Genomic DNA, 26884 nt, shown 5'->3' on the forward strand with positions numbered 1-26884 from the left:
AGAGTCACATGTTGACATGCTTCCCCTTGATTTTGTCAGTAGATGGGATCATACAAACTATGGCCTCCACCTCAACTGGAAGGGGATGAGTAAACAGGCTGGGCTAATAGCAGAAAATTTAGGGGTGGGAGGTGGACAGGGAGGGGGGGAGGGAGGGAGGGGAAGAAGAGGTGCTGTCACGAGCAGTAAAATACAGCAAAGTACCAGAGGTTCTAAGTGTCAGAACAGGACATTTTTATGATAGGAAGGAGAGAAAGAAATGAAGTTTTCAGAGTGGTTACTACTGAAACAAATGTCCAGTTTCAGAAAGAAATTAAACAACAAGTTCTGGCACACTGCATCAGCACAAACAGCTGTTGGTTAGAAATTTTCAGCAATCATCCAACTGTGTCCCAATGAATGTGAAATTTCTATCCTCAGATAGACAAAGAAATCTCATATCGGTGCTGTTCCAATAGTTACTAAAGGATGATGGTGATATACCATACTTCTCATTGCCTATGCTTGAATGGGAAGACTAAGGACAAATGAGGAAATGTAAGGGGTTCCGTCAGCACAAAAAGGCAAATACTTTTGGTTACTGAACCTTTATGGCATAATTACAGCACTAGGTGAAATTCAGAGTTCAGACGGAAAGTTTTACAGGAATTTAAATACAGTCTCCCAGTTCATCTAGTAAAAATACATGAAAAAATGAAATCAACTTGTTTTATCAGAATATTCAGGAATGGGAGTGGGAAGTTGTTAACTTGTTTGAACACCTTTGTTAGTTTCATGATTAAAGGGACCAAACCATGTGGTAATCAGTCATTTCTACCTGGAACAGGCAAGTAAACAAAACTACACACCAAAGAAGGATGGTGTGTGTAAAACCCGAGGAAAGATAACCCCGGGGTCTACCAAAGGTCAATAAAACCTAGAGAATGGAACACAGAAGAAGAAAAGGGGGAAAGGAGGAAAGGTGGGTGAAGTGCCCCATCCAGGAAGCAGCCGGAGGCCCTCAAAGGCATTCCGTGTACCAAATCCTTAGACCCCGACAGCATAATACTAATTGAAGGTCTGCTGCCAGAACACTGATCCCAAGAGGCAGCTTGCCAGTAGTCCGTTTGGCCAGTCTGTCAGTGAGTTTATTCCCCCAGGATCCCAATGGGACCCAGGGTCCACACAAAGACCACCAAGCACCCACAATGTTTGATGGCAAAAAGAGAGTCCTGGACAGTCAGGGACAAGGGATGGCGAGGGTAACACTAGTCAAGAGATTTTAAACTGCTCAAAGAATCACTACACATGATGAAGGACTAACCGGTGCAGGGATGGATATGCTCAAGAGCATGAGATATGGGTACCAATGCTGCAGTGAAAACACTGCAGCAATATGGCAAGGAGCGGCGTACATTACATCCCATATGACCATAACCAAAGCCAGTGTGACCGGCAACCATCAAGCCATGAGCATAGTCTACTGCTGAAAATCAAAATGTGCCAAGAATGGAGAAGAACTGGCAGCAGAGGGCTTCAAGTGGAGCCAAGTCTTTCAAACCATGTGATATGTCAAGACAGAGCTGTGGATGGGGGATTTAGCACAGAGGTGTATGCGAGTGGGCCTGGATAAGAGGTTGTAGAGGGGAGAGCTGGAGTTCCAAAAAAATGGGACTGGATGAGGATGGCAATTGTAACCCCACATCTAGGGCACTGTTGCAGGAGGTGGATATCTATATCTGGAAAGAGAAGGCATTAATTTGGGTGCTCTGGGGAGCAGCAGATGTGCAAAGCATATGCGATCAACTGTTGTTGGCACAAAACCCGCAATAGTGGAAACCCTGGCTCTGCTTGGAAGCTAATCATGAAGGTAATCCGAAAGGCCAGTCATACCCCAAAATGGTGTATTGGGTCCAACATCTGCAACGTTGAAGGTGATGCTGAACTATATGCAAGGCTCGCATGATCCAGTCAGGACTGCACCAAAGCTTGTAAAGCTGTAGCAGAGTAGAGCAGTCGATGCCCCAGTTGGTATTGTTGAGGCATCAAAGGGCACTGAGGTGTGTCCAACGTGTCTGCTTTAATGGACAAAGATGGGGAAGACATGTCAACTAGGCATCAAAGACCAGATCCAAAAAGCAAAGCGAATCCATCACTCTGAGGTATGGCCATGAAAGTACAGATCCGGTTGGTATGCGCAGTATGGCGATGACAGAAATGCATAACGTAGGTCTTGGCAGCTGAAAATTGAAAGCTCTGTGTCGGAGCCCAAGATTTTGCTTGGTGTATTGCTCCCTGCAGTCTGCATTCAGCGACACCCATTGCAGACGAACAGAAATAAATGCTAAAGTCATCAGCATACAAAAAGTGGAACACTGTAGGTTGCACAGCAACCATTGATAGCCACTAAAAAGAGAGGGATGCTCAAAACAGAACCCCATTCTCCTATAGATGGGAGATGCTACAGGAGCTGCTAAACTGTACCTGAAAAGTGCGACACAAAAGCAAGTTCTGGATAAAAATCAGGAACGGACCACAAAGGCCCCACTCATGTAAGGTGGAAAGGATGTGATAGTGTCATGTGGTACTGTAAGCTTTATGCTGGTCAAAGAAGACGGCAACAATGTGTTGATGCTGGGCAAAAGCCATTCAAGAAGACTGGAATAAAGGCACTTTCTCGCAACTGGGAACGGAATTCCCCCTCAAAACAGAAATGGTTGAAAACGGCAAGTATATGACATTGGCTAGCCACTGACAAGTGTTGAAATATTTGGTTGTGTACCCCGTCCAGTCCAGGAGCCACATCGCGGCAGTGCACACGGACATCAAATGGGCTGCAGACAGACAACAAATGGGCTTGAATCGTTCATTGGGCCAAGTAGTGTCCATCACTAGTAATGCGGAGTGACAACCATGAATGTACGGTTGGACCCATATTGAGAGGGAGGTGGGCGACACCCCTTGGGATGTCAGTGGACAGGGGGGCACTCATCACAGGGCTTACCATTTTCTTTCACTCCTTTGGAGGGTGAGAGGTGGTGTGGCTGAGAAGAGATCAAGCCACAAAAATATCAGGATCCAATGAGAACGACAAGCCACAAAAATATCAGGATCCAATGAGAACGAGTGACCTTGAGCCCACAGAGTGTGGGTCCCACTTCTGACTCAAAGTACCAGGCTTCTTGTCCTGTAGATGCCATGGATAGGGGCTCCGAGAGGAAGTCCCACCCCAGTGTGTACCAGAGAAGGAGCACGTCTGTACAAGGAGAGAATGGGAACTGCCAGGGAGGAGCAAAGGGAAGGGGGGCATGATGGAGGCAAAGAGGGAGGAGGAGGAGGAGGAGGAAAGGACACAACAGAAGCAAAGGTATGCTTTAAAGCTGCTAGGTGGAGACAGTAGAATTTTTGTCAAGTGTGGCTCCACCTGAGACTGCAGTCATGTGTGTGTGTTGTGTCTGCATGAGTGTGTGTGTTTGTGTCTGGCATTTATTTCTGATGAAGGCCTTACTGGCTGAAAGCTATATATGTGACAGTCTTTTTGTTGTGCCTATCTGCACTCAGCATCTCCACTATAAGGTGAGTGGCAACTTTCCTTTTCATAATATTGTTTCTTAAGGATGAGTTACACAACAACATTATTCCATATGGCACTATTAAACGAAAATACACAAAATATATCAGCTTGCTGATTTGATTCCACCCAAGATTTACAATTATTTGAAGTTCAAATCTGGTTGAACCAAGCTGTTATAGGAGGTTCAAAAAGTGTTTTTTTCTTCCAGTTTGAATTCTCAACACCAGAAATAATTACAATTTTTGAAGTCTGCACTCTAGCTTTTATTTCCTCATCTTGTATTACACTTATCACTGGTGTAGTACCTACAGATTTGGAGAACTGAATATGTTGTGTCTTTTTAAAATCGAGAGCAAAATTACTCACAGAAAACCAGTCACTGTCATTTTCAAGAATATTATTTACCATTTATTCTATTGCAATATATATGCTTTGACTGATTACAAAACTAATGTAATCCACAAAAAGAACTAAATCTTTTGAGGATGCTGAGCACCACAGCTGACAACATTGATGAGTAAGAAAAACTACCTCAGCTGTACCATTACACATATTGTGTTGCAACTGGCTTCATTCTTTTACTATTCTCAGGTTCTGGAGTTGTTCTAATGTCTTGCCATAAATGGTATGGTTGTTGTGATGACGACGACGACAACGACGACGATGATGATGATGATGATAAGGTCCCATATTCCTTGACAGAGCGTAGGGGACGATGCGGGAGACCCACACCGCCGTACTATGCAAGGTCCTAGCAGAAGTGGTTTGCCATTGCCTTCCTCTGACCGTAATGGGGATGAATGACGACAATGATGATGATGATGATGATGATGATGATGATGACGACGACGACGACGACACAACAACACTCAGTCATCTCGAGGCAGGTGAAAACCCCTGACCCCGCCGGGAATCGAACCTGGGACCCCGTGCTCAGGAAGCGAGAACGCAACCGCAAGACCACGAGCTGTTTGTTGTAAGGAATGTTAAAAACCAGATACAAAAACACTGATCATAAACATCCTGCCAATCACCTGGTGGAAGTATGGTGAGTAGACACAGAATGCTCCATGGGAGTTTACTGTTCATAGCAATTTGTGTCTGCTCGCCACACTTCCACCGGACCATTACGGCATGACTTTAGCACAACTCAGTAACCTAAAGATGTTCAAAGAACGAAATGGTTGTAACACAACAAATGTGTAATGACTAATTCTGCTTGTTGCATATTAGATGAAAGATAACTTACATACAGGGTGTTACAAAAAGGTACGGCCAAGCTTTCAGGAAACATTCCTCACACACAAATAAAGAAAAGATGTTATGTGGACATGTGTCCGGAAAAGCTTAATTGCCATGTTAAAGCTTATTTTAGTTTCGTCAGTATGTGCTGTACTTCTTCGATTCACCACCAGTTGGCCCAATTGAAGGACGGTAATGTTGACTTCGGTGCTTGTGTTGACATGCAACTCATTGCTCTACAGTACTAGCATCAAGCACATCAGTACGTAGCATCAACAGGTTAGTGTTCATCACGAATGTGGTTTTGCAGTCAGAGCAATGTTTACAAATGCGGAGTTGGAAGATCCCCATTTGATGTATGGATTAGCACCGGGCAATAGCCATGGTGCGGTACGTTTGTATCGAGACCGATTTCCAGAACGAAGGTGTCCCGACAGGAAGACATTCGAAGCAATTGATCGGCGATTTAGGGAGCACGGAACATTCCAGCCTATGACTCGCGACTGGGGAAGACCTAGATCAACGAGAACACCTGCAATGGATGAGGCAATTCTTCGTGCAGTTGACGATAACCCTAATGTCAGTGTCAGAGAAGTTGCTGCTGTACAAGGAACATTGACCACCTCACTGTATGGAGAGTGCTACGGGAGAACCAGTTGTTTCTTTACCATGTACAGCGTGTGCAGGCACTATCAGCAGCTGACTGGCCTCCACGGGTACACTTCTGCGAATGGTTCATCCAATAATGTGTCAATCCTCATTTCAGTGCAAATCTTCTCTTTACAGATGAGACTTCATTCCAACGTGATCAAATTGTAAATTTTCACAATCAACATGTGTGGGCTGACGAGAATCCGCACGCTATTGTGCAATCACGTCGTCAACACAGATTTTCTGTGAACGTTTGGGCAGGCATTGTTGGTGATGCCTTGATTGGGCCCCATGTTCTTCCACCTACGCTCAATGGAGCACGTTATCATGATTTCATATGGGATACTCTACCTGTGCTGCTAGAACATGTGCTTTTACAAGTACGACACAACATGTGGTTCATGCACGATGGAGCTCCTGCACATTTCAGTCGAAGTGTTCGTACGCTTCTCAACAACAGACTCGGTGACCAATGGATTGGTAGAGGCGGACCAATTCCATGGCCTCCACGCTCTCCTGACCTCAACCCTCTTGACTTTCATTTATGGGGGCATTTGAAAACTCTTGTCTACGTAACCCCGGTACCAAATGTAGAGACTCTTCGTGCTCGTATTGTGGATGGCTGTGATACAATACGCCATTCTCCAGGGCTGCATCAGCACATCAGGGATTCCATGCGATGGAGGGTGGATGCATGTATCCTCGCTAACGGAGGACATTTTGAACATTTCCTGTAACAAAGTGTTTGAAGTCATGCTGGTACATTCTGTTGCTGTGTGTTTCCATTCCATGATTAATGTGATTTGAAGAGAAGTAATAAAATGAGCTCTGACATGGACAGTAAGCGTTTCCAGACACATGTCCACATAACATATTTTCTTTCTTTGTGTGTGAGGAATGTTTCCTCAAAGTTTGGCCGTACCTTTTTGTAACAACCTGTATATGGGAAACAGTGGAGTTGAGACTGAGCATTGTGGACTCCCATAAATTATCTCTCCCCAATTAGAAGAATCTCTCCTGATTGCACTGGCTGAATTATTAAGTATGACTTAGTGCGTTCTTTTAGTTACAAATGACATTGTCCATTGCTTGGCTTCATCATCAACTCCATAAAGCCTCAGTTTATCCAGGAGAATATTGTGATCCACACAGTCAAATACCTTAGATAGGTCACAAAAAATATCAGTGTTGCTATTTTGTTATTTAGTGCTTGTAAAATTTGGTGAGTGAATGTGTACATAGCATTCTCAGTTGAGCAATACTTTTGAAACACAAGCTGTGATTTACTGAAGATATTGTTGTTGCTCAGGTGGAGTACTATTCTATAACACACAGACTTCCAAAAATTTTGGAAAATGATGTCAATGGCAATACAGGTTGATAGTTATTACATCTCTCCAATCATCTTTCTTATAAAGGAGTTTAACAATGGCAAGTATTTCCATCTTTCTGGGAAAATGCTCAGAGGAATATAAATACAAAAACAAAGTAAATTCAATATATACCAGGACACAGAAGCATGTGTTGCGAGTCAATATTGGAATGTAATACTTGTGACTGTCACAGTACACAGGTGATTGGGTAGTTTTCATTAAACATTTTGATGGTTTATTGTGCTGTCTGTAAAAAGAGAGAGAGAGAGAGAGAGAGAGAGAGAGAGAGAGAGAGGAATTAGTAGTTAGTTAAAATCAAACAATGGAAAATCCAGAATGAAATAATGGCAATAAAATAAAATGGTAGATGCTACTCACTGTATGGCTAACAAAGGCTCCACCACTGTTGTCAGATTTGTCAACCTACAACCTCTGCCACAGTGACCTCATCCTAGCGATCCAGCAGGATCTTTAGTGTCTCTTCAAATCCTTGGGCCAAAGCCATAACCTCTCCCCCTTGGCTGTCTCTCTCCTCAACCCTACCACTACCCGAATGCCTGCCTTCTACATGCCTACTTAAGTCCATAGACCCAAACATCCAGGACACCCCATTGTCACCAGTAACTATACCCCCAGCGAGAGAATCTCTGTTCTTGTAGAATAATCCCTTCAGTCTATTACCTGCAACCTACCCTCCTACATAAATAATATCAACCACTTCCTCCCCCAGCTCTCCACAGTTCCTCTCCATTTACCACAAGGTGCCATGTTCGTCGCTACTGATGCCACCTCCTTATACACTAACATCCCTAATGCCCATGGCCTAGCCCCTATTGAACCCTGCCTTTCCCAGTGCCTGATGGATTCCAAACCTACAACCTGCTTCCTGGTTAACATGGCCAACCACATCCTCACCCACAGTTACTTCTCTTTTGAAGACATCAACTATAAACAAATCCGGGGTATGGCTACAGGCACCCACATGGCACCATCCTTTGCCGATCTATTCATAGGACATTTAGAGGAATCCTTCCTAACCACCCAGAATCCCAAACCCCTCACCTGTTAGAGATTCACTGATGACATCTTCATTGCCTGGACTGAAGGCGAGGACACTCTATCCACATTCCTCCAGAACCTCAGCACCTTCTTTCCCATTCATCTTTCCCATCCTGTCAATGGCAGGGCTACATGTGAAACCAGTCATGTGAACTACAAGCTAAGCTGCAACCACTGTGCTTCATTATAAGTGGGGCTTGACAACCAACAAGCTTTCTGTCCGCATGAATGGCCACCAACAAATTATGGCCAAGAAACAGCTGGACCAACCAGATGTTGAGCATGCTGCCCAACACAACTTTCTTCATTTTAATGACTGCTTCATAGCCTGTGTCATCTGGATGCTTCCTATCAACATCAGTTTTTCTGAATTGCGCAGATGGGAACTCTCCCTGCAATATATCCTATGTTTCTGTAACCCTCCTGGCCTCAATCCACAGTATTATTACTTCCCTCCTCACCCCCCCCCCCCCTCACTGCCCCCCTTTGCCCAACATCTAACCTCCCAACTGCACTTAGCTGCCCTACCCTCTCTCCACCTTGTCCTTGTATGCTCCCCCAAAGAACACTTTACTGTCACTCACTCGTACCCTGCTCTCCTTACCCCTACCAGCCCCAGCCTCTTCCTTCCTCCCACCACCCAGACTGCTTCTCCCCTCACGGACAGTTGCTTGCAGCCCGATCCCAGCAGCGAGGGATGGTGGTCATGCGTGCAAGCGATGTTTGTGTAAACATCTGTGTTAGTATGTTGTCTATTTTAAAAAGAGAGCTTCTTAGACAAAAGCTTATTTGTTTAGTAGTCTTTTTGTTGTGCCTGTCTGTGACTCATCTTCTCCATTTTATGGTGAGTAGCAATCTAATCTTTTCATAATATTGCTAGTAGTTAATTAGTTAGCTAGTTTCACGCTCTACGGATCATTCATACTATTATTCGTAATGATGTAGAATAAATCATTTTGCATTCACAACAGACACCCATATATAAATACAGCTGCATGCTGACCATTACTTTTTTAATGCAGTTGTAAGACATTCTTATACACCATCTTTTACACATTACAAAGTAGAAATTCTACAGAATAGGAGTTGGCAACGTGAAACATTTTCAGTTGAGTTCCAAATTTAAATTTGGTGTGTGTCACAGTTTTTGTACCATTGGGTAAGTGGTAAAAAATTTTGCTGGCAGTATTGTGCACCTTACTGTAATGTGGAGTAATGAATGTAATTTTTTCTTCTAGTATTGTAGTTATGGAAATCACTGTTTGCTTTGAACTGCAGTGAATTATTAACAACAAACACGATGAGAGAATAAATATAGTGCGAGGCATAGTCAAAATACTGACCACCACATGCTATTCTTACAGAAAGTTTGAGAGTAACAAAGACTTTCTTAAAGATGAGTTTTCTCACAACATTATTCCACACTATATTACAGAATGAAAATGAGCAGAGCATGTCAACTTGCTAATATGACTCTCACCAAGATTTGCAATGATCAAGGTGCAAATCTGGCTGAACTTAGCCCTTTTGGGAGTTCCAAAATGTATTTTTTTCCAGTTGGCATTCTAATCGATATAAACACATAAAATTTTTGATTTTTTTCACCCTAGCTATTATTTCCTCATCATGTGTTACATTTATCACTTGTGTAGTAGCTCCAGATGCGTAGAACTGAATATGTTGTGTCTTTTTGAAACAGAGTGTGACTGCTCGCAGAAAACCATTCAATTTTACTTCAAAGAAATTTAGTTACCTTTACTTCTGTAGCTGTATGTATGTTTGGACTGACTACAATACTAGTGCCACCCACAAAAAGGGACTAATTCTGCTTGTTGTACATTAGGCGGAGGGTCATTCGCAGACACGAGAAACAACAGCGAAGCCTTATGAAATCCCATAAGTGGTTTCTCCCAGTCACAAGAATCTCCCCTGCTTACAGTGGTTGGATTATTAAGTGTAAATTTGTGTATTCTTTTAATTATATACGACACTATCCACTGGTTGACTACACCATCAATTCGATAAAATCGCAATTTATTCAGGAAACTGTTGGGACACACACTGTGAAATGCCTTAGAATTTTGGAAAGTGATATCAGTGGCAAAATAGGTAATTAGTTATAGATCTCTCTCCCATCATGTTTCTTATACAGGGGTTTAGCAATGGCATATTTCAATCTCTGTGGATAATGGCCCGAGTTAGTAGTAGTATTAGTAGCTTTATTCATCCATAGATCTCTTTTTACAAGAATATAGGACATGTCAAAGTATTTACAAGTTTATATCTAAAAACAAAGATGATGAGACTTACGAAACAAAAGCGCTGGCAGGTCGATAGACACACAAACAAACACAAACATACACACAAAATTCAAGCTTTCGCAACAAACGGTTGCTTCATCAGGAAAGAGGGAAAGAGAGGGAAAGACGAAAGGATGTGGGTTTTAAGGGAGAGGGTAAGGAGTCATTCCAATCCCGGGAGCGGAAAGACTTACCTTAGGGGGAAAAAAGGACAGGTATACACTCGCACACACATACATATCCATCCGCACATACACAGACACAAGCAGACATTTGTAAAGGCAAAGAGTTTGGGCAGAGATGTCAGACGAGGTGGAAGTAAAGAGGCAAAGATGTTGTTGAAAGACAGGTGAGGTATGAGTGGCGGCAACTTGAAATTAGCGGAGGTTGAGGCCTGGCGGATAATGAGAAGAGAGGATATACTGAAGGGCAAGTTTAGATCAATTTAAAATAATCTAATTCATATACACGTATATTTATAGACTTCTAGTTAGACATAATCATTAGATTTACTCCTGGTATACAATACTTTTTTTCCAAATAAATTATTAAAATAATGTAATGCCACACCGTTCACTCATATCTCACTATCAGTCACTGCACACTTCACTACACACACACACACACACACACACACACACACACAAACACACACTGGTGATCTCTGGGCCATTTTCTGTACTGCAACTTCCCACTTGCTATCCTGAAAAACTGAGTCAGCATCCCTCCATAATGAGTGAGAAAGAGGTGTTAGTATTGTGCTATGCATAGCTTGGGATAACTTTTTCTAGAAAGGAAAAAAAGAAGGAAAAAGCATAAAGTGAAGGTGTTATGTGGAATGATGGATGCCTTATAATAATAATAATAATAATAATAATGTATAAAATGTATTGCACAACAGGTCCTTTTTAGCTGCCTTTTTAAGTAAGTGTATTTTTACAATTTCTTTAATCTCTTTTGGTAATTTATTGTACAGTTTTATTGCTTAGTAGAAAATGCTGTTTCGAGTTTTATGCTTATTTTTTTTTGGTAAATGTAAGTTGAGTCTATCTCTTATTGTATAGTCATGGACAGAGCTGTTTGTGCACTAATTACCAATGTTATTTTGATGTGCATAACTGACTGGTAAATGTATTCACTTGGAGCAATTAAAATACCCAGTGTTTTGAACAGATCTTTACAATGAGCTCGACTAGTAGTGATGCATTACATATTTCAGCAAAGACAGTGCTTATTAAATGGGAACAAAACTTCAGTACTCTGTTGGAAACTGCATAAAATCAAGATGAGCTATTTTTGAAAGGATGTATAATTTTCTTCATTTTAGAAGGAGAAGTGGGTGAGATTTCCAGTAGATTGAATTTTAAGTAAAAATAAGTCATTTGTTCAACATCCTCCTTTGATTTTTCTCTTGAACTGTTAGTCCCCATGTTTTCTTCTATATTCAAGAAATGATTATTAAACATATCTGCTATCTGTGACAGATCACATATAGCCCTTTCATTTAAATCAATAGTGACGTTATCTTGTTCTGTGCCTTGTTGTCCTGTTTCTCATTTTACCATATAGTCCTAAACTCTATTGTCAGAATATTAATTTCTGACATAATGTGCAGGTTCCTTGATTTTTTAAATGACTTTTCTTAGTGGTGCAGTACATATTTCAAGAAAGACAGTGCTTATTAATCAGGAACAAGACTTTGGCATTCTCTTGGAAACACCATCAAATCAAGACGAGCCATTTTTTAGTGGATATATAATTTTCTTACCCACTAGATTGAATTTTAAGTTGTGGTAAGTCACTTGTCCAACATATTCCTTTGAGTATATTCCTTTCAAGTAGTTTCTGTAGTGTGCTACTAATGCTAGATTTTTACTTGTTCTTGCCAAATGATACATTTCCCTTTTTCTTTTACTAGATACTTTAATGCTCTTAGTGAGCCACGGTTTTTTACATGGCTGCTTATTGCCCTTTGTGATTAGCTTATGCAGAAAACTATTTTCAAATGATGATATTAATTTGTCATGGAGCAGATTACATTTTACATCAGCATCTGGTTCATTATACATTTCATCCCACATCACCTCTTGTAAACTGTTCTTAAAAACGTTTGTCTGGAATTATTAATTACTCTAACGGATTTCCACTAAGAAGTATCTATACTGCAAATCACTATCTTAATTATCCTAACTAGCTGTTTATCACGATCAGAGAGTGTGTTTGCTACTTGATACACAGTTATTTTCTTGCTTTGGGCTTCATCAAAGGAAATATTTTCAATTAGAGTCCTACTGGCTTTATCCACTTGTATTGGAAAGTTAATTACCGAGAGCCAAATAAGGTTTCCAGAGTTTGTTTCCTATCAGAATCCTTTGAAAAATCTACTCTGTAATCAAAACAGGCTATTAACTGCTTGCTGTTGTGTGACAGATAGCATAATAGGGAATCCATATTCATCATAAACAGTTCAAAATTCCCAGTGGGGATCTATATAAAATTACAAGTGAACTATTTTCAATAATAATTCATTAGCACACATTTCTATGAGATACGCTCATTGCAAAATCTACTTGTTTCAATGTTTTTGAACTTGTGATCTGCCTTAATGTATGAAGTCTCCTTTTTCAAAATTCACCTCCTCCAAAACTGTAATTTTTCAGGAAACACAAAAGACTTGTTTTAGGGATATGTGGGTGGAAGCAAATTTTTGTAAACTTCACATGTAATGTATTAATTTCTAAACAGCAATTGATATACCCATGAATCTGCATACATATATTTAAAAAAGATAATGAAAAATTTAAAATTTGCTTTCTATATAACATTTTGATGAACAACTTTTTTTTGGTCATTCATTTACAAGAGAAACACAATAAACAAGTATATTACATGTAACTTTTTTAAAAGTATTACTGATGTAGAATGCAGTAAGACAAACATTTAAAAATTTTAAGTCAACCGAAGAACATGTTTATAGTCCATTGTCTCACTCAATTCCCCCAACATCTACATTTTCCGTCACATCACTTATATCTGCACTATCAACAGCACAGAACTCTGTGGTTCCATTGGGTATTTCAATGATCTTCTTCAACTTTGCCACATCCTGGCTCTTTTCTTGACTGAAATGGTTCATTGCTTTAGTTTTTTCAGCTGTGTCCATGACTCTGAAGAATTTCTGTCCTTTCTTGAGGATCTCCACTGCAGTTGACTCCCTACAATATATATATCTAATGGAAGTCTCAACCTTGAAATCACAACTTTTTTGTGCTGAGTAACTTAGGTTTTGGCAATACAGAAAGGCAATTTGGACTTTAAAATACTGCTAAACTTCTGTTTGAGATCATACACATTGCAGTCGTCTTCCATTGCTTTGACATCACCACTGTTTCTCAGGATGTTGTGATACTTCTTAGATGATGTCATTTCTTCTTTCTTTCTGTATTTTTTCCCACATTCCCGAATGCCTGATCAGGAGGTATATAGCTGTGCCCCTGTATTGGAAAGTGAAAATTGACTTTTCCAAGAATCTTGTGTGTGTGTGTGTGTGTGTGTGTGTGTGTGTGTGTGTTGTCTACGTTTGACAATGGCCTTGTTGGCCAAAACGTATTTTGTGACATTCTTTTTGTTGTCACTATCTGCAACTCTCTGCTACATGATGAGTAGTGACCATTCTTCTTTTCATAACATTGTTACATACCACATCTTTGTCGCCATTTTTGCAACTGACAATAAACGGACAGAAAGCAAGTATTATGAGGCCTACTGCTACTTCTGCAAATGTTACCAACCTGCACAATGAAAATGGTTTTATAGAAATCGAAAGGCTATTCAACCTAGATAAATTAGCTTCAGAAAACAAGTTTTGGTAGAGCAGTCTTGTGGCAGAAACTGAGTTTTGGGGGCACTCGATAGCTCCTAACCACGGAAGTAACTGGGTTTTGAAAAAACTGTTTTCTGAAAAAGAAAGGTGGCTATCTCTCATAGCACAATCCACAAAATACTCATTTTGTCCATTTTTGTAGAAAGTGAGTTTTGAGAAAACAGCACTCATACGTAAAAGTCCTCTTTTTCCCTTGTTAACAAGCATGGTTTGAAAAGTTCTTAGAACGGAATAGGAAAAAAGCACTTACATCACTGAAACTTTTCTTTATTTTTCAATGTTGTCTCGTAGTTCATTAATGCACTTGGTCCAATGGTGTTTCAGTGCCTTGATCCCATCTCAAAAATGAGTTTCCCCCAGGCTTGCAAAATAGTTGTTAACTCCAGCTGTCAATTCTTCGTTTGAAGTGAATCTTTGTCCACCAAGAAAAATTTTCAATTTTGGGAAGAGATGGAAGTCTGACAGAGCCATATCAGGTGAATAAGGCAGGTGTTACCTTAGTTCGTGTAATTTTGCCATGGCAATGGCACATGTGTGTGGGCACGCAATGCCCTGATGGAAGATGGCTTTCTTTCTTGCTAAACCTGGCCTTTTTTTTGTGTACCTTTTGTTGCAATTTATCCAGGAGGTTAGCGTAGTATTCTCCAGTAATTGTTTGCCCAATGGGAAGATAATCTACAGACAGAATCCCCTTCGCATCCCAGAACACTGATGCCATAACCTTTCCCACTGAAGGAATTGTCTTTGCTTTCTTTGGTGGCAGAGAATCAGCATGTTTCCACTGCTTTGACTGTTTTTTGTCTCTGGGATATAGTAGTGCACCCAAGTTTCATCTGCGGTCACAAACCGGCACAAAAAATCTTGTTCGTTTCTCCTAAAATGGGACAAATATTGTTCCGATATGTCTGTCTCATGCGTTTTTGATCCAGCGTCAAGAGTTTCGGTATCCATCTTGCAGATAATTTTTTCATTTCTAATTCTTCAGTTAAAATGTGGTATACCCCTTCAGATGACATCTGGAAAGGAATTTCATGCACTTTCAATTGGCGATCCTCCATGACCATTTTGTGCACTTTTGCAATGATTTCTGGAGTAGCGACACATCTTCACTGACCACTGTACAGATTATCATCTAAGCTCTCCCGACCAAATTTAAATTCATTTGTCCACTTGGAAACAGTTGAATATGAAGGAGCAGAGTCCCCTACTGCATTCTGGAAATCGGCATGAATGTCCTTTGCTTTCATACCTTTCTTTACGAAGCACTTAATCACTGCTCGAATCTTGATTTTTTCCATCTTCGCAAATCACTATGTGGGAACAACAACAGAGCCACGTCACCGCCACAGCTCTTTTCAAAGAGCACTGATGTGGCAAGGCAACAGTCCAATGAATATTACGTGAACAACTTGTTGCACTAGCACTGACCTCTCGTGGTGATTCTGAGAACTTTTCAACCCCCCCCCTCCCTCGTCATAGTTCTACATGCTAGAGTATAATCTTTCATATTTAGCTTCTCCATCCCTGCCATTGCATGGTTCCACAGGTCATCTATCTTTTCAGAACTCTCTAAACTTTCCAAACAGACAATAAGCTTTTCTTACATTATAACTCAATCCTCTAATATTCTGATGAAATAAGATAGCCTTACTTTTCTGTACATTCTTAAGCATTTTGTGAGGCTCTTCTGTTGTTGTAGCTTATTTTACAACAGGGTGCCTATAACCTGACTTTACCCTAAAAAAGGTATCCCTGTGACTCCAGTAACCATGGGATCACCCATCCCCATGTGTTTTCTGCAAGAAGTTCGGCGAACCTATCTTTCTCCCTCTTATTCAGGTGTTGGCAGTGTTTAGTATGTCCCCATCTCCCAACTGTAGCAACAAGCACTGCTCTCATATGAGAGTCAGTCAGCAGCAGCCCACTCAACTCTGTGTTCATGAAGATCACAGCAATGTTTATCCAAGGCTGGCCCTGCCACTGCAGGAGCTCCACAATGCTCACCCTTGTCTGTGAAGTTGCTGCTCCTACTCCATACAGGTCACATTCAATGATGTGATTTCCGAAGATAATCGCGTGATCCCCTGTATCAAAATCCTTTCACAAATTCCCTATGAACCATGGCACTGGGCTAAGGCTAGTACTTGGCTTCACAATACTTGGGACCTGGTACTCCATTTGTAATTTGTCCTGTACGCTCAAACCTAGTTGAAAAAGTTAAGAGCTTTCACACAATACTTGTTACCTTCCTCCTGTTCCCACGAGCTTTGTCTGCCTTCAACCTATGTATTTCTAGTCTGTGGTAATTTTAATGTAAATTTCTTGAAGAAATCTGATAGTAAAACTAATCTGTAGGTCTTGTTAGTTGCTTATAATTTAGTACTAGTCACAAATTACCCAACCCCAGGTAAAGAAGTTGGAACTACCCTTAAAGATAACACACACCATACAACAAGCGAAAGTTAAAGAAATGCATGAATATCCTGTAGTGAATGGATTGCCAGAAAATGATGCAAAGTGTAGTGCTGCTTGCAGGGATGCGGTGGGGACAGATCAGGACTGCTAGGTCAGGAGGTATGGAGGAGGGAAGCAGAAAATGCGAGGAGTAGAGGACAGGAAAAGGAGACTATGCGGGTGCTGGGGGAAAAGGAGACTGTGTAGTGCTGGAGTGGGTGAAAGAAGGGGACAGATGTGTGAAAAACGGGTACTATCGAAGGTTGAGGCTAGGGGGGTTAAGGAAATGTAGGATATATGCACAATTCAGAAAAGCTTATGTTGGTAGGAAGGACTTTGATGACGCAGGCTGTGAATCTATCACTGAAGGGAAGCATGTTGTTATGGGCAGCATGTTCAGCAACTGGGTGGGCATTCATGTGGACTGTCAGCTTTCCTCCACTTTGGCAGTTGCCAACCATTCAATACAAAGAAGTCCTTTCCATACATCCTAGCCATCCTTGGCCATCACATCTGTAGTTACAAGCAGCCCCTCTGCAAAGATACCAAGGGTCTCAATGAGACAGAATGAAATTACCCACTCAGCCTTGTACAGAAACAGGCCTCCCATGCCTTGTCTCTTCAGCACCCTACCACTTCCCAAATACTCACCATTCAGCCATGAAGGAGCACTACCCTTGTGACACAGTATCACCCAGCACTGGAGCAACTGAATCACATTCTCCAACAGGGATTTGACTAACTCCCGTTGTGCTTTGAAATAAGGAATATCACCCACTATCCTCCCCACTCCTCCTGCAGCGGTACTCCACCGTCCACCAAATCTACGCAATATCCTTATCCGTCCTTCCTCAACCCTTGCTCCCAACTCCTTGTCTCATGGCTTAGATACCTGAAATACACCTAAATGCAAGACCTGTCCCACACATTCTCCAATCATCACCTATTTCAGTCTGGTCACAGGCATCTCTTATCCCATCAAAGACAGGACCACCTACGAATGGAGTCATGTGATCCACATACCGAGCTGCAACCACTGTGCTGCTTTCTATGTGGGCATGACAACCAACAAGCAGCCTGTCCGCATGAATGGCCACCGACAAACTGTGGCCCTGAGACAGCTGGACCACCCAATTGCTGAACATGCTACCTAACACAACATGCTTCACATCCTACCAACACCACCTTTTCTGAAAAGCACAGCAGGAAACTCTCCCTGAAATATATCCTAGATCCTGTAACTTGCCTGACCTCAACCTTCCTAGTCCCTATCCTTCACTTACATATCCCCTTCCCTGCTCCCACTGGAGTACTAAACAGCCTTCTATTTGACCAATGGGCCCACTAGTCATTTTTCCTCTTCCTCTCCTTTCCTGCTCTTCTTCTCCCCCCCTCCCCCCCCCCCCCCCAAATATCCTGACTGCACCCCGCATCCACCATATCCTTGCACGCATGCTCCCACAAGCACCACTATACCTCCCCCACCCTTACTCAGCTATTCCTACCCCTCCCTCCCCCCACCACCCTTAGATTACTTTTCCATTCTGTTGCAATTGCTCTATGCAGTCTGGCCCCTGCACCCAGAGTCAGTGGTCATATGTGTGCGATTGTATTTGTGTCAATGTGTATGTTTTACTACTTCATATGAAGGCCTTGTGAGCAAAAACTCAAGATGTGTCTCAGCATTTTTGTTGTGCCTGATTGTAATTCAGAGTCTCCTCTATATGGTGTGTAGCAATCTACTCTTTCTGTATTATTGTCATTATTCTATCCCACATTTTAAAGATCCAAAACTGCTTTTATTCTATTGTAACGTACACTATATGATCCAAATTACACCCCTATGTAATGTGGAATTGACCACCATGTATCACAAAAGGTGGAACTGCCAATATAAAAGGAGGCAGGGAGTATTGAGTTGTCAGTAGGGAAGCTGCAACAACAGTATGGGCTGGTCAGCATAACTCACTGACATCAAACATGGACTAGCCATTGCATGCCACCTGAGTAACAAATCCATAAGGAACATATCAGACCTCCTAAAGCTTAACAGTGTGATTATGAAGTGGATAAGTGAAGGAACAAACAGCTAGCTAAACCAACATCAGTCAGACCTCGTTTACTGTCAGACAGGGACCATCTAGCATTGTGGAGAGTAGGTGTAGAATACCGTAGGAAATCAGCTGAAAGAATTGCTCATGAGTTCCAACGTGCTACCTGCAATCCATTTAGCACAATGACTGAACATAACGAGTTAAAAAGAAAAGGCTACGATGGTTGAGCAGCATCTCAGAAGCCACACATTTCTGTAGTCAATGCTTAGCAACACTTAGACTGCTGGACAGCGGACAATAGAAAAACAAGTGATGACTCATGCTAAGCCCTGTGACAATCTGGTGGAAGGGTCTGGTTTTGACGAATGCCTGGGAAACATTACCTGTCACCATGTATAGTGCCAAAAGTGAAGTATGGGGGAGGTGGTGTAATGATATGGGAGTGTTTTTTTGTGGATTGGGTGTGGACTCCTTATTGAGCTCAAGAAAACGGTGAATTCAGAAGGATATGAACACATTTTACAGCACTATGCATTGCATACAGTAGTGGAAGCAGCATCTGGGTGGCAATGGTTTGTCGACAATAACATCCCTGAAAAGGTCTGGCTTGCCCAGAATCCTGAGCTGAACTCAATGGAACACCTGGGGGTGAGATAGAACATGAAACTTCACTTCATACCTCAGTATCTAACATCATTACCTTTTCTCGTTTTGGCTCCTGAGGAAGAACGGGCTGCCATTCCTCCACAGCCATTCAGACACCTCACTTAAAATGTTCCCAGCAGAGTTCAAGTCACCATAAGGGTGAAGGATGGACACACCCCACAAATAGGTGTCCGGATATTTCTAATCCGATAGTGTATTAAGTAAAGCTGTAAAACATTCTGGAAGTATGCACATCAAGTCTGAGATTGACAGATCAGACAATAACATAAAATCAATATTGAATATTGTTTAAAGAGAGAAAGGGAAAGAAGCCACAGAAAATGACACTTTCAGGTAAAGAGAATGGGAGCATTGCAGAAGGCAGTTCATTTGTAGCAAATATTTACAGTAATTAATTTTTAAAACAGCAGAGAAAATCGGCACGAATAGTTGAAAACAGAAAGCAAAACAGAGCACCAAAGAGGTGATACAGAGAACATTTAGTGAAATAAAAATTAGTATAACACGGATAATTAACTCCACACTGCCCTCCAATACTAAATTGGTGATCCCCTGATGCCTCAGAACATGTCCTACCAACCTATCCCTTCTTCTAGTCAAATTGTGCCACAAACTTCTCTTCTCCCCAATACTATTCAATACTTCCTCATTAGTTATGTGATCTACCCATCTTATCTTTAGCATTCTTCTGTAGCACCATAATTTCAAAAGCTTCTACTCTCTTCTTGTCCACACTAGTTATCGTCCATGTTTTCACTTCCATACATGGCTACACTCCATACAAATACTTTCAAAAATGACTTCCTGACACTTAAATCTACACTCGATGTTAACAAATTTCTCTTCTTCAGAAACGCTTTCCTTGCCATTGCCAGTCTACATTTTATATCCTCTCTACTTCAACCATCATCAGTTATTTGGCTCCCCAAATAGCAAAACTCCTTTACTACTTTAAGTGTCTCATTTCCTAATCTAATTCCTTCAGCATCACCCGACTTAATTCGACTACATTCCATTATCCTCATTTTGCTTTTGTTGATGTTCATCTTATATCCTCCTTTCAAGACACTATCCATTCCGTTCAACTGCTCTTCCAAGTCCTTTGCTGTCTCTGACAGAATTACAATGTCATTGGCGAACCTCAATGTTTTTATTTCTTCTCCATGGACTTTAATACCTACTCCGAATTTTTCTTTTGTTTCCTTTACTGCTTGCTCAATATACAGATTGAATAACATCGGGGAGAGGCTACAACCCTGTCTCACTCCCTTCCCAACTGCTGCTTCCCTTTCATGCCCCTCAACTCTTACAACTGCCATCTGGTTTCTGTACAAATTGTAAATAGCCCTTTCGCTCCCTGTATTTTACCCCTGCCACCTTCAGAATTTGAAAGAGAGTATTCCAGTCAACATTGTCAAAAAACTTTCTCTAAGTCTACAAATGCTAGAAACGTAGGTTTGCCCTTCCTTAATCTAGCTTCTAAGATAAATCGTAGGGTCAGTATTGCCACACATGTTCCAACATTTCTACGGAATCCAAACTGATCTTCCCCGAGGTCAGCTTCTACTAGTTTTTCCATTCATCTGTAAAGAATTCGCATTAGTATTTTGCAGCTGTGACTTATTAAACTGATTGTTCGGTAATTTTCACATCTGTCAACACCTGCTTTCTTTGGGATTGGAATTATTATATTCTTCTTGAAGTCCGAGGGTATTTCGCCTGTTTCATACATCTTGCTCACCAGATGGTAGAGTTTTGTCAGGACTGGCTCTCCCAAGACCGTTAGTAGTTCTAATAGAATGTTGTCTATTCCGGGGGCCTTGGTTCGACTCAGGTCTTTCAGTGCTCTGTCAAACTCTTCATGCAGTATCATATCTCCCATTTCATCTTCATCTACATCCTCTTCCATTTCCATAATATTGTCCTCAGGTACATCACCCTTGTATAGACCCTCTATATACTCCTTCCACCTTTCTGCTTTCCCTTCTTTGCTTAGAGCTGGGTTTCCATCTGAGCTCTTGATGTTCTTGCAAGTGGTTCTCTTATCTCTAAAGGTCTCTTTAATTTTACTGTAGGCAGTATCTATCTTACCCCTAGTGATACTCGCTTCTACATCCTTACATTTGTCCTCTAGCCACCCCTGCTTAGCAATTTTGCACTTCCTGTCGATCTCTCCTCTAGCCATCCCTGCTTAGCAATTTTGCGCTTCCCGTCGATCTCATTTTTGAGACGTTTTGTATTCCTTTTTGCTGCTTCATTTACTGCATTTTTATATTTTCACCTTTCATCAATTAAATTCAATATATCTTCTGTTATCCAAGGATTTCTACTAGCCTCGTCATTTTACCTACTTGATCCTCTGCTGCCTTCACTACTTCATCCCTCAGAGCTACCCCATTCCTCTTCTACTGTATTTCTTTCCCCCATCCCTGTCAATTGTTCCCTTATGCTCTCCCTGAAACTCTGTACAACCTCTGGTTTAGTCAGTTTATCCAAGTCCCATCTCCTTAAATTCCAACCTTTTTGCAGTTTCTTCAGTTTTAATCTACAGATCATAACCAATAGATTGTGGTCAGAGTCCACATCTGCCCGTGGAAATGTCTTACAATTTAAAACCTGGTTCCTAAATCTCTGTCTTACCATTATATAATCTATCTGACACCTTTTAGTATCTCCGTGGTTCTTCCATGTATACAACCGTCTTTCATGATTCTTGAACCAAGTGTTAGCTATGATTAACTTATGCTCTGTCCAAAATTCTACCAGACGGCTTCCTGTTTCATTTCTTAGCCCCAATCCATATTCACCTACTACATTTCCTTCTCTCCCTTTTCCTACTACCGAGTTCCAGTCACCCATGACTATTATATTTTCGTCACCCTTCACTATCTGAATAATTTCTTTTATTTCATCATACATTTCTTCAATTTCTTCGTCATCTGCAGAGCTAGTTGGCATATAAACTTGTACTACTGCAGTAGGCGTGGGCTTCGTATCTATCTTGGCCACAATAATGCGTTCACTATGCTTTTTGTAGTAGCTTACCCGCATTCCTGTTTTCCTATTCATTATTAAACCTACTCCTGCATTACCCCTATTTGATTTTGTGTTTATAACCCTGTAGTCACCTGACCAAAAAGTCTTGTTCCTCCTGCCACCAAACTTCACTAACTCCAACTATATCTAGCTTTAACCTATCCATTTCCCTTTTGAAATTTTCTAACCCACCTGCCTGATTAAGGGATCTGACATTCCACACTCCGACCTGTAGAACGCCAGTTTTCTTCCTCCTGATAACGACGTCCTTCCTGAGTGGTCCCCACCCGGAGATCCAAATGGGGGACTATTTTACCTCCAGAATATTTTACCCAAGAGGACGCCATCATCATTTAACCATACAGTAAAGCTGCATGCCCTCGGAAAAAATTACAGCTGTAGTTTCCCCTTGCTTTCAGCCATTCGCAGTACCAGCACAGCAAGGCCGTTTTGGTTAGTGTTGCAAGGCCAGATCAGTCAATCATCCAGACTGTTGCCCCTGCAACTACTGAAAAGGCTGCTGCCCCTCTTCAGGAACCACACGTTTGTCCGGCCTCTCAACAGATACCCCTCCGTTGTGGTTGCACCTACGGTACGGCTATCTGTATCGCTGAGGCACGCAAGCCTCCCCACCAACGGTAAGGTCCATGGTTCATCTCTTTAACAGTGTTAAATATCCATTAACATTTTTTCACTATATTTATTATAATTATATTTTAGCACTTGAAAACCTCCATCTGAAACACTTTCTTTCACTTTATAAAGGAAACAGATTTTTACCGTACTGGTGAAAACAAGTTCACCACATTCATTGCAATACAATACAATTATATTTCCAGTTCTAACATGTAAGATTTCTGGAGATAGTTGTACTAAATATGTTCTGACAGACTTACCTGTTGTTCTCGTTGAGGAAAAAAGCACTGAGGCACATCTCAATCTTTACATATTCACTATGTAAAATATTCTTCTTTCCACTTAGATCAAAATGTTCCAGAAGTCTGACAGAAAAGTGTGTCACATCATGCACATGAAGTACTTTGAATTTGACTTTACCATTGCTGTGGAACATAAGTAACATGAGAAAATGATGAACAAAGAAAGAAAAGAACTGCTTATAAGTTCTCAAAGTTTACAAAATAGAGTACATACACAGGGAGATTCCCAACAACATCCTCTTCTGGAATAATCACATGTCTATATAGGCACTGTGATCTGTCCCAACATGCACCAAAAGCTTTTATATTGTAACATAATGGCAAGTCCACTTTTTCTTCATCTTTCTTCTTTAGTATAGACTGGAAAAACGTGTTGGAATTATATGCAGCAAAAATGATCAATTAACACACATATGCCCTTACGTGAGGAGAGATTCAGCAACTACCAATTTGATGGCATACTCAACTTTAGGAGGGGAAATGATTAGTATTGCCAATAGACATGTATAAAAGTACACATCACTAGCTTACTTTTGGGGTTATTAATGGCTTCCTCGAGGAGAAGGGGTAGGAGAGGAGAGGGGCGGGGCCCGAGGAGAGGAGAGGTTCAAAACATGACACTTAGCTTTATGGGCTTTTGATGCCTTTCTCAGGGAGGAGAGGAATATAGCTTGGGGAAGGTTACAATATAAGGGCAGGTTACTCAGACCCCAGGATTAGAGACCCACCTGTAGTAAGGACTCACATACTTTGCCTTTCGTATTTATCAACAGCAAATATTTTGCCTACAGACAGTAAATGTTGGCCAGCAACCCTATCACATAACATAATCGTTTTCTTAATTTAATTTTCCTTTTGTTACAATGTATACAGAGTAAAACTCTCATTTACCATTAAATTTCTCTGTGTTCACCTGCAGGCTCTCTAAGCTGACAAACCATGGTAAAATGTTTCTGAAAAGTGTGTTATGGTGTACACAACACATACTACTAGAGATATGTTGCACCATCTGAATATTAAGTTCACATACTACTAGAGATATGTTGCACCATCTGAATATTAAGTTTCAAACTGATTTAAAAAAATGAAAAATGTAACACACTCAAGTAATGGCCCAGCACAGTACCGACAAGTGTTATTTGATCCAGTGCAACAGAAGGTTGGGTGGGTGGACGGGTGTTGGATGGGGGGGGGGGGGGGGGGGGGGGGGGGGTTTGGAAGTTGCAAGAAATTGGTTTTATTGTAGATATTAAAAGTAGTTGTACTTGTAATCTTGTCATTTACAATGTTCAATATAATAACTGTAAACGAATTTTTTACATTTTTTCTTCTGGCTACTGAAAACTGAAAAACAAAATTCTGAAGATACTTACTGCGGAAACTGCCTCAAGGTCAGGGGAGACTGTAGCTCCCAGTCGTTTCATTAAATGTACAATTGTTGGCAGCTGTTTAGCATTTTCTTCTCCCATTAAAATATGAACAACACACTCTTGATGCAATGCCTGAAAATACCAAGTGTAGCTAAAACAGTCTTCATTGTATTTAAATATTAACCTCTCTGTGATAACAATAGATAAAACTGCTTCTGCTGTGATACAAGCAGCTACACAGCACAACAGGCAGTATTTAACACTCAATTTGGCTTTAAATTTTATAAAATTACTGTCAAACGAGATACAAGGTGGATGAAAAGACATATTATATTACAAAACGCTCACGGGCTTAAGAGTTAATTAAACTACCTCAGTTCCATGCCGCCCAATGAGAGATTGAATGAGAAGTAATGTTTCTGTCTTGTAACCTCAAGATAGTTTCACAATGAGCACTTAAAATATATATATATATATATATATATATATATATATATATATATATATATATATATAAAAAACAAAGATGAGGTGACTTACCGAACAAAAGCGCTGGCAGGTCGATAGACACACAAACAAACACAAACACACACACAAAATTCAAGCTTTCGCAACAAACTGTTGCCTCATCAGGAAAGAGGGAAGGAGAGGGGAAGACGAAAGGAAGTGGGTTTTAAGGGAGAGGGTAAGGAGTCATTCCAATCCCGGGAGCGGAAAGACTTACCTTAGGGGGAAAAAAGGACAGGTATACACTCGCACACACGCACATATCCATCCACACATACAGACACATGCAGACATATTTAAAGACAAAGAGTTTGGGCAGATTATTTTCTAACTGAGATGTCAAAAGTGGTGATGTAATTAGGGTTAGTCATGGAAAGGTTGGTAAGACATGTTGCAACACTCCTTATTAGTCAAAATGGTCTTCATGCAAAACCTTGCAGTCTGTGACACTTCAATGGGTTTAAGGGAGTAACCTGTGGAAAAGACCTAGAGCAGTCAGTGGAAGAAAGTGCCAAACCTCAGTTTAGCAATGATTGGTCTGTGATTCATCAGTTTCTTCCAGTGTACCCGATGACTGAACAATCCACAAGTGTCTTGCCGCTTCCTAGTGTCCAACATGCACAATATTTCGGCCATTAGACATGTTGCCATCATCAGGTGCCCTGACGAACTTACCCCCTGCAGGCACATGTCGACTTACATGCCCTCTCCACTGCAAGCAGTTCTCTATGTGGTCTGCAATTCTCAGAGACTTGTATTTACCACATAGGATCATCAAGAAATTGTTACCACAAGAATCTGTACCACCAAGTCTTTATGGACTCCCAAAGGGCCACAAAAATGGTGTCTTCTTATGCTCCATCGTCAGCAACATCGGATCTCCCACACACTGCTGGCAAAATATCTGAAAGACTTGCCAAGCCATTACGTCATTAAATGTCCACATCACATTCTCAAGTCTGTGGATTTTGTGAAACATCTCAACCACTTCAGGCTAAAAGACTTAGGTATATTGGTCAGCTTTGACACTGTTTTGCTTTTTACCAGAGTTCCTCTATAAGAGTCACTTAAAATCATTGATCATAAATTTGATGGTAAGACCACTGACATTTTCAGTCATGTCCTGACCTCCACGTATTTTCTATTTAATGTAGAATACTATGAACAAATGGAGGGAGTTGCAATGGGCAGCCCACACTCACCCCCTGAAATCATCCGAATGGAAACTCACTTGCTTTTTCTGCTATGTGGATGACATGTTTGTCATCTGGCCCCATGGAAGGTACAAACTCCATGACTTCCTCACACATCTTAACTCCATTAATCTCAACATCAAATTCACTACAGGGACTGAGGTGGAAGGAAGATTACCATTCCTTACCATTATGGTCAAGTGAAGAGGGGTCACAGTGTTTGTTGGAAGGAAACACACGCTGGCCTGTACTTGCACAAAGAGGTTACCACTACCCTATGCAGAGGAATGGAGTCTTGGAAACACTAGCACAAATAGGGCACATTATCTCAGATACAGAGTGTCTTCACCATGTACTAGAATACCTCAGAACTGTATTCCGAAAAAACGGTTGCTTAGAGTGACAGATTAGGTGCGCTCTGCACCCCTCCACTACAATGTAAACTATGGAGATGGATGAGGTTGCATAGGAAGAAGCAGCCACTGCCTTTTTATCATACACTGGTGCACTACAGGGAAAGACTGAAAAAACACAAACTAAGAAAATGCCCGCTCAATAAAAAACAGGCATTATTGGGGAGCATCAAACATGACCTTAGTTTGTGG

The 26884-nt window shown here is 41.1% G+C and overlaps 1 protein-coding gene across 3 annotated transcripts in view; it reads right to left on the bottom strand.

The window, feature by feature from the left end:
- LOC124596376 (putative ATP-dependent RNA helicase TDRD12) overlaps window positions 1-26884 on the bottom strand; it is a 470123-nt gene that overhangs the window by 160760 nt on the left and 282479 nt on the right. For all 3 annotated transcript variants that reach the window (XM_047135490.1, XM_047135489.1, XM_047135491.1), the window contains 3 exons: window positions 24583-24711; window positions 23424-23569; window positions 23168-23332 (listed from right to left, as the gene is read on the bottom strand). In XM_047135490.1, the coding sequence (XP_046991446.1) occupies window positions 23168-23332; window positions 23424-23569; window positions 24583-24711 (440 nt within the window). The remainder of the gene's footprint in view (window positions 1-23167; window positions 23333-23423; window positions 23570-24582; window positions 24712-26884) is intronic.

Source organism: Schistocerca americana, chromosome 2 (assembly GCF_021461395.2).
Source record: "Schistocerca americana isolate TAMUIC-IGC-003095 chromosome 2, iqSchAmer2.1, whole genome shotgun sequence".
Taxonomy (NCBI): domain Eukaryota; kingdom Metazoa; phylum Arthropoda; class Insecta; order Orthoptera; family Acrididae; genus Schistocerca; species Schistocerca americana.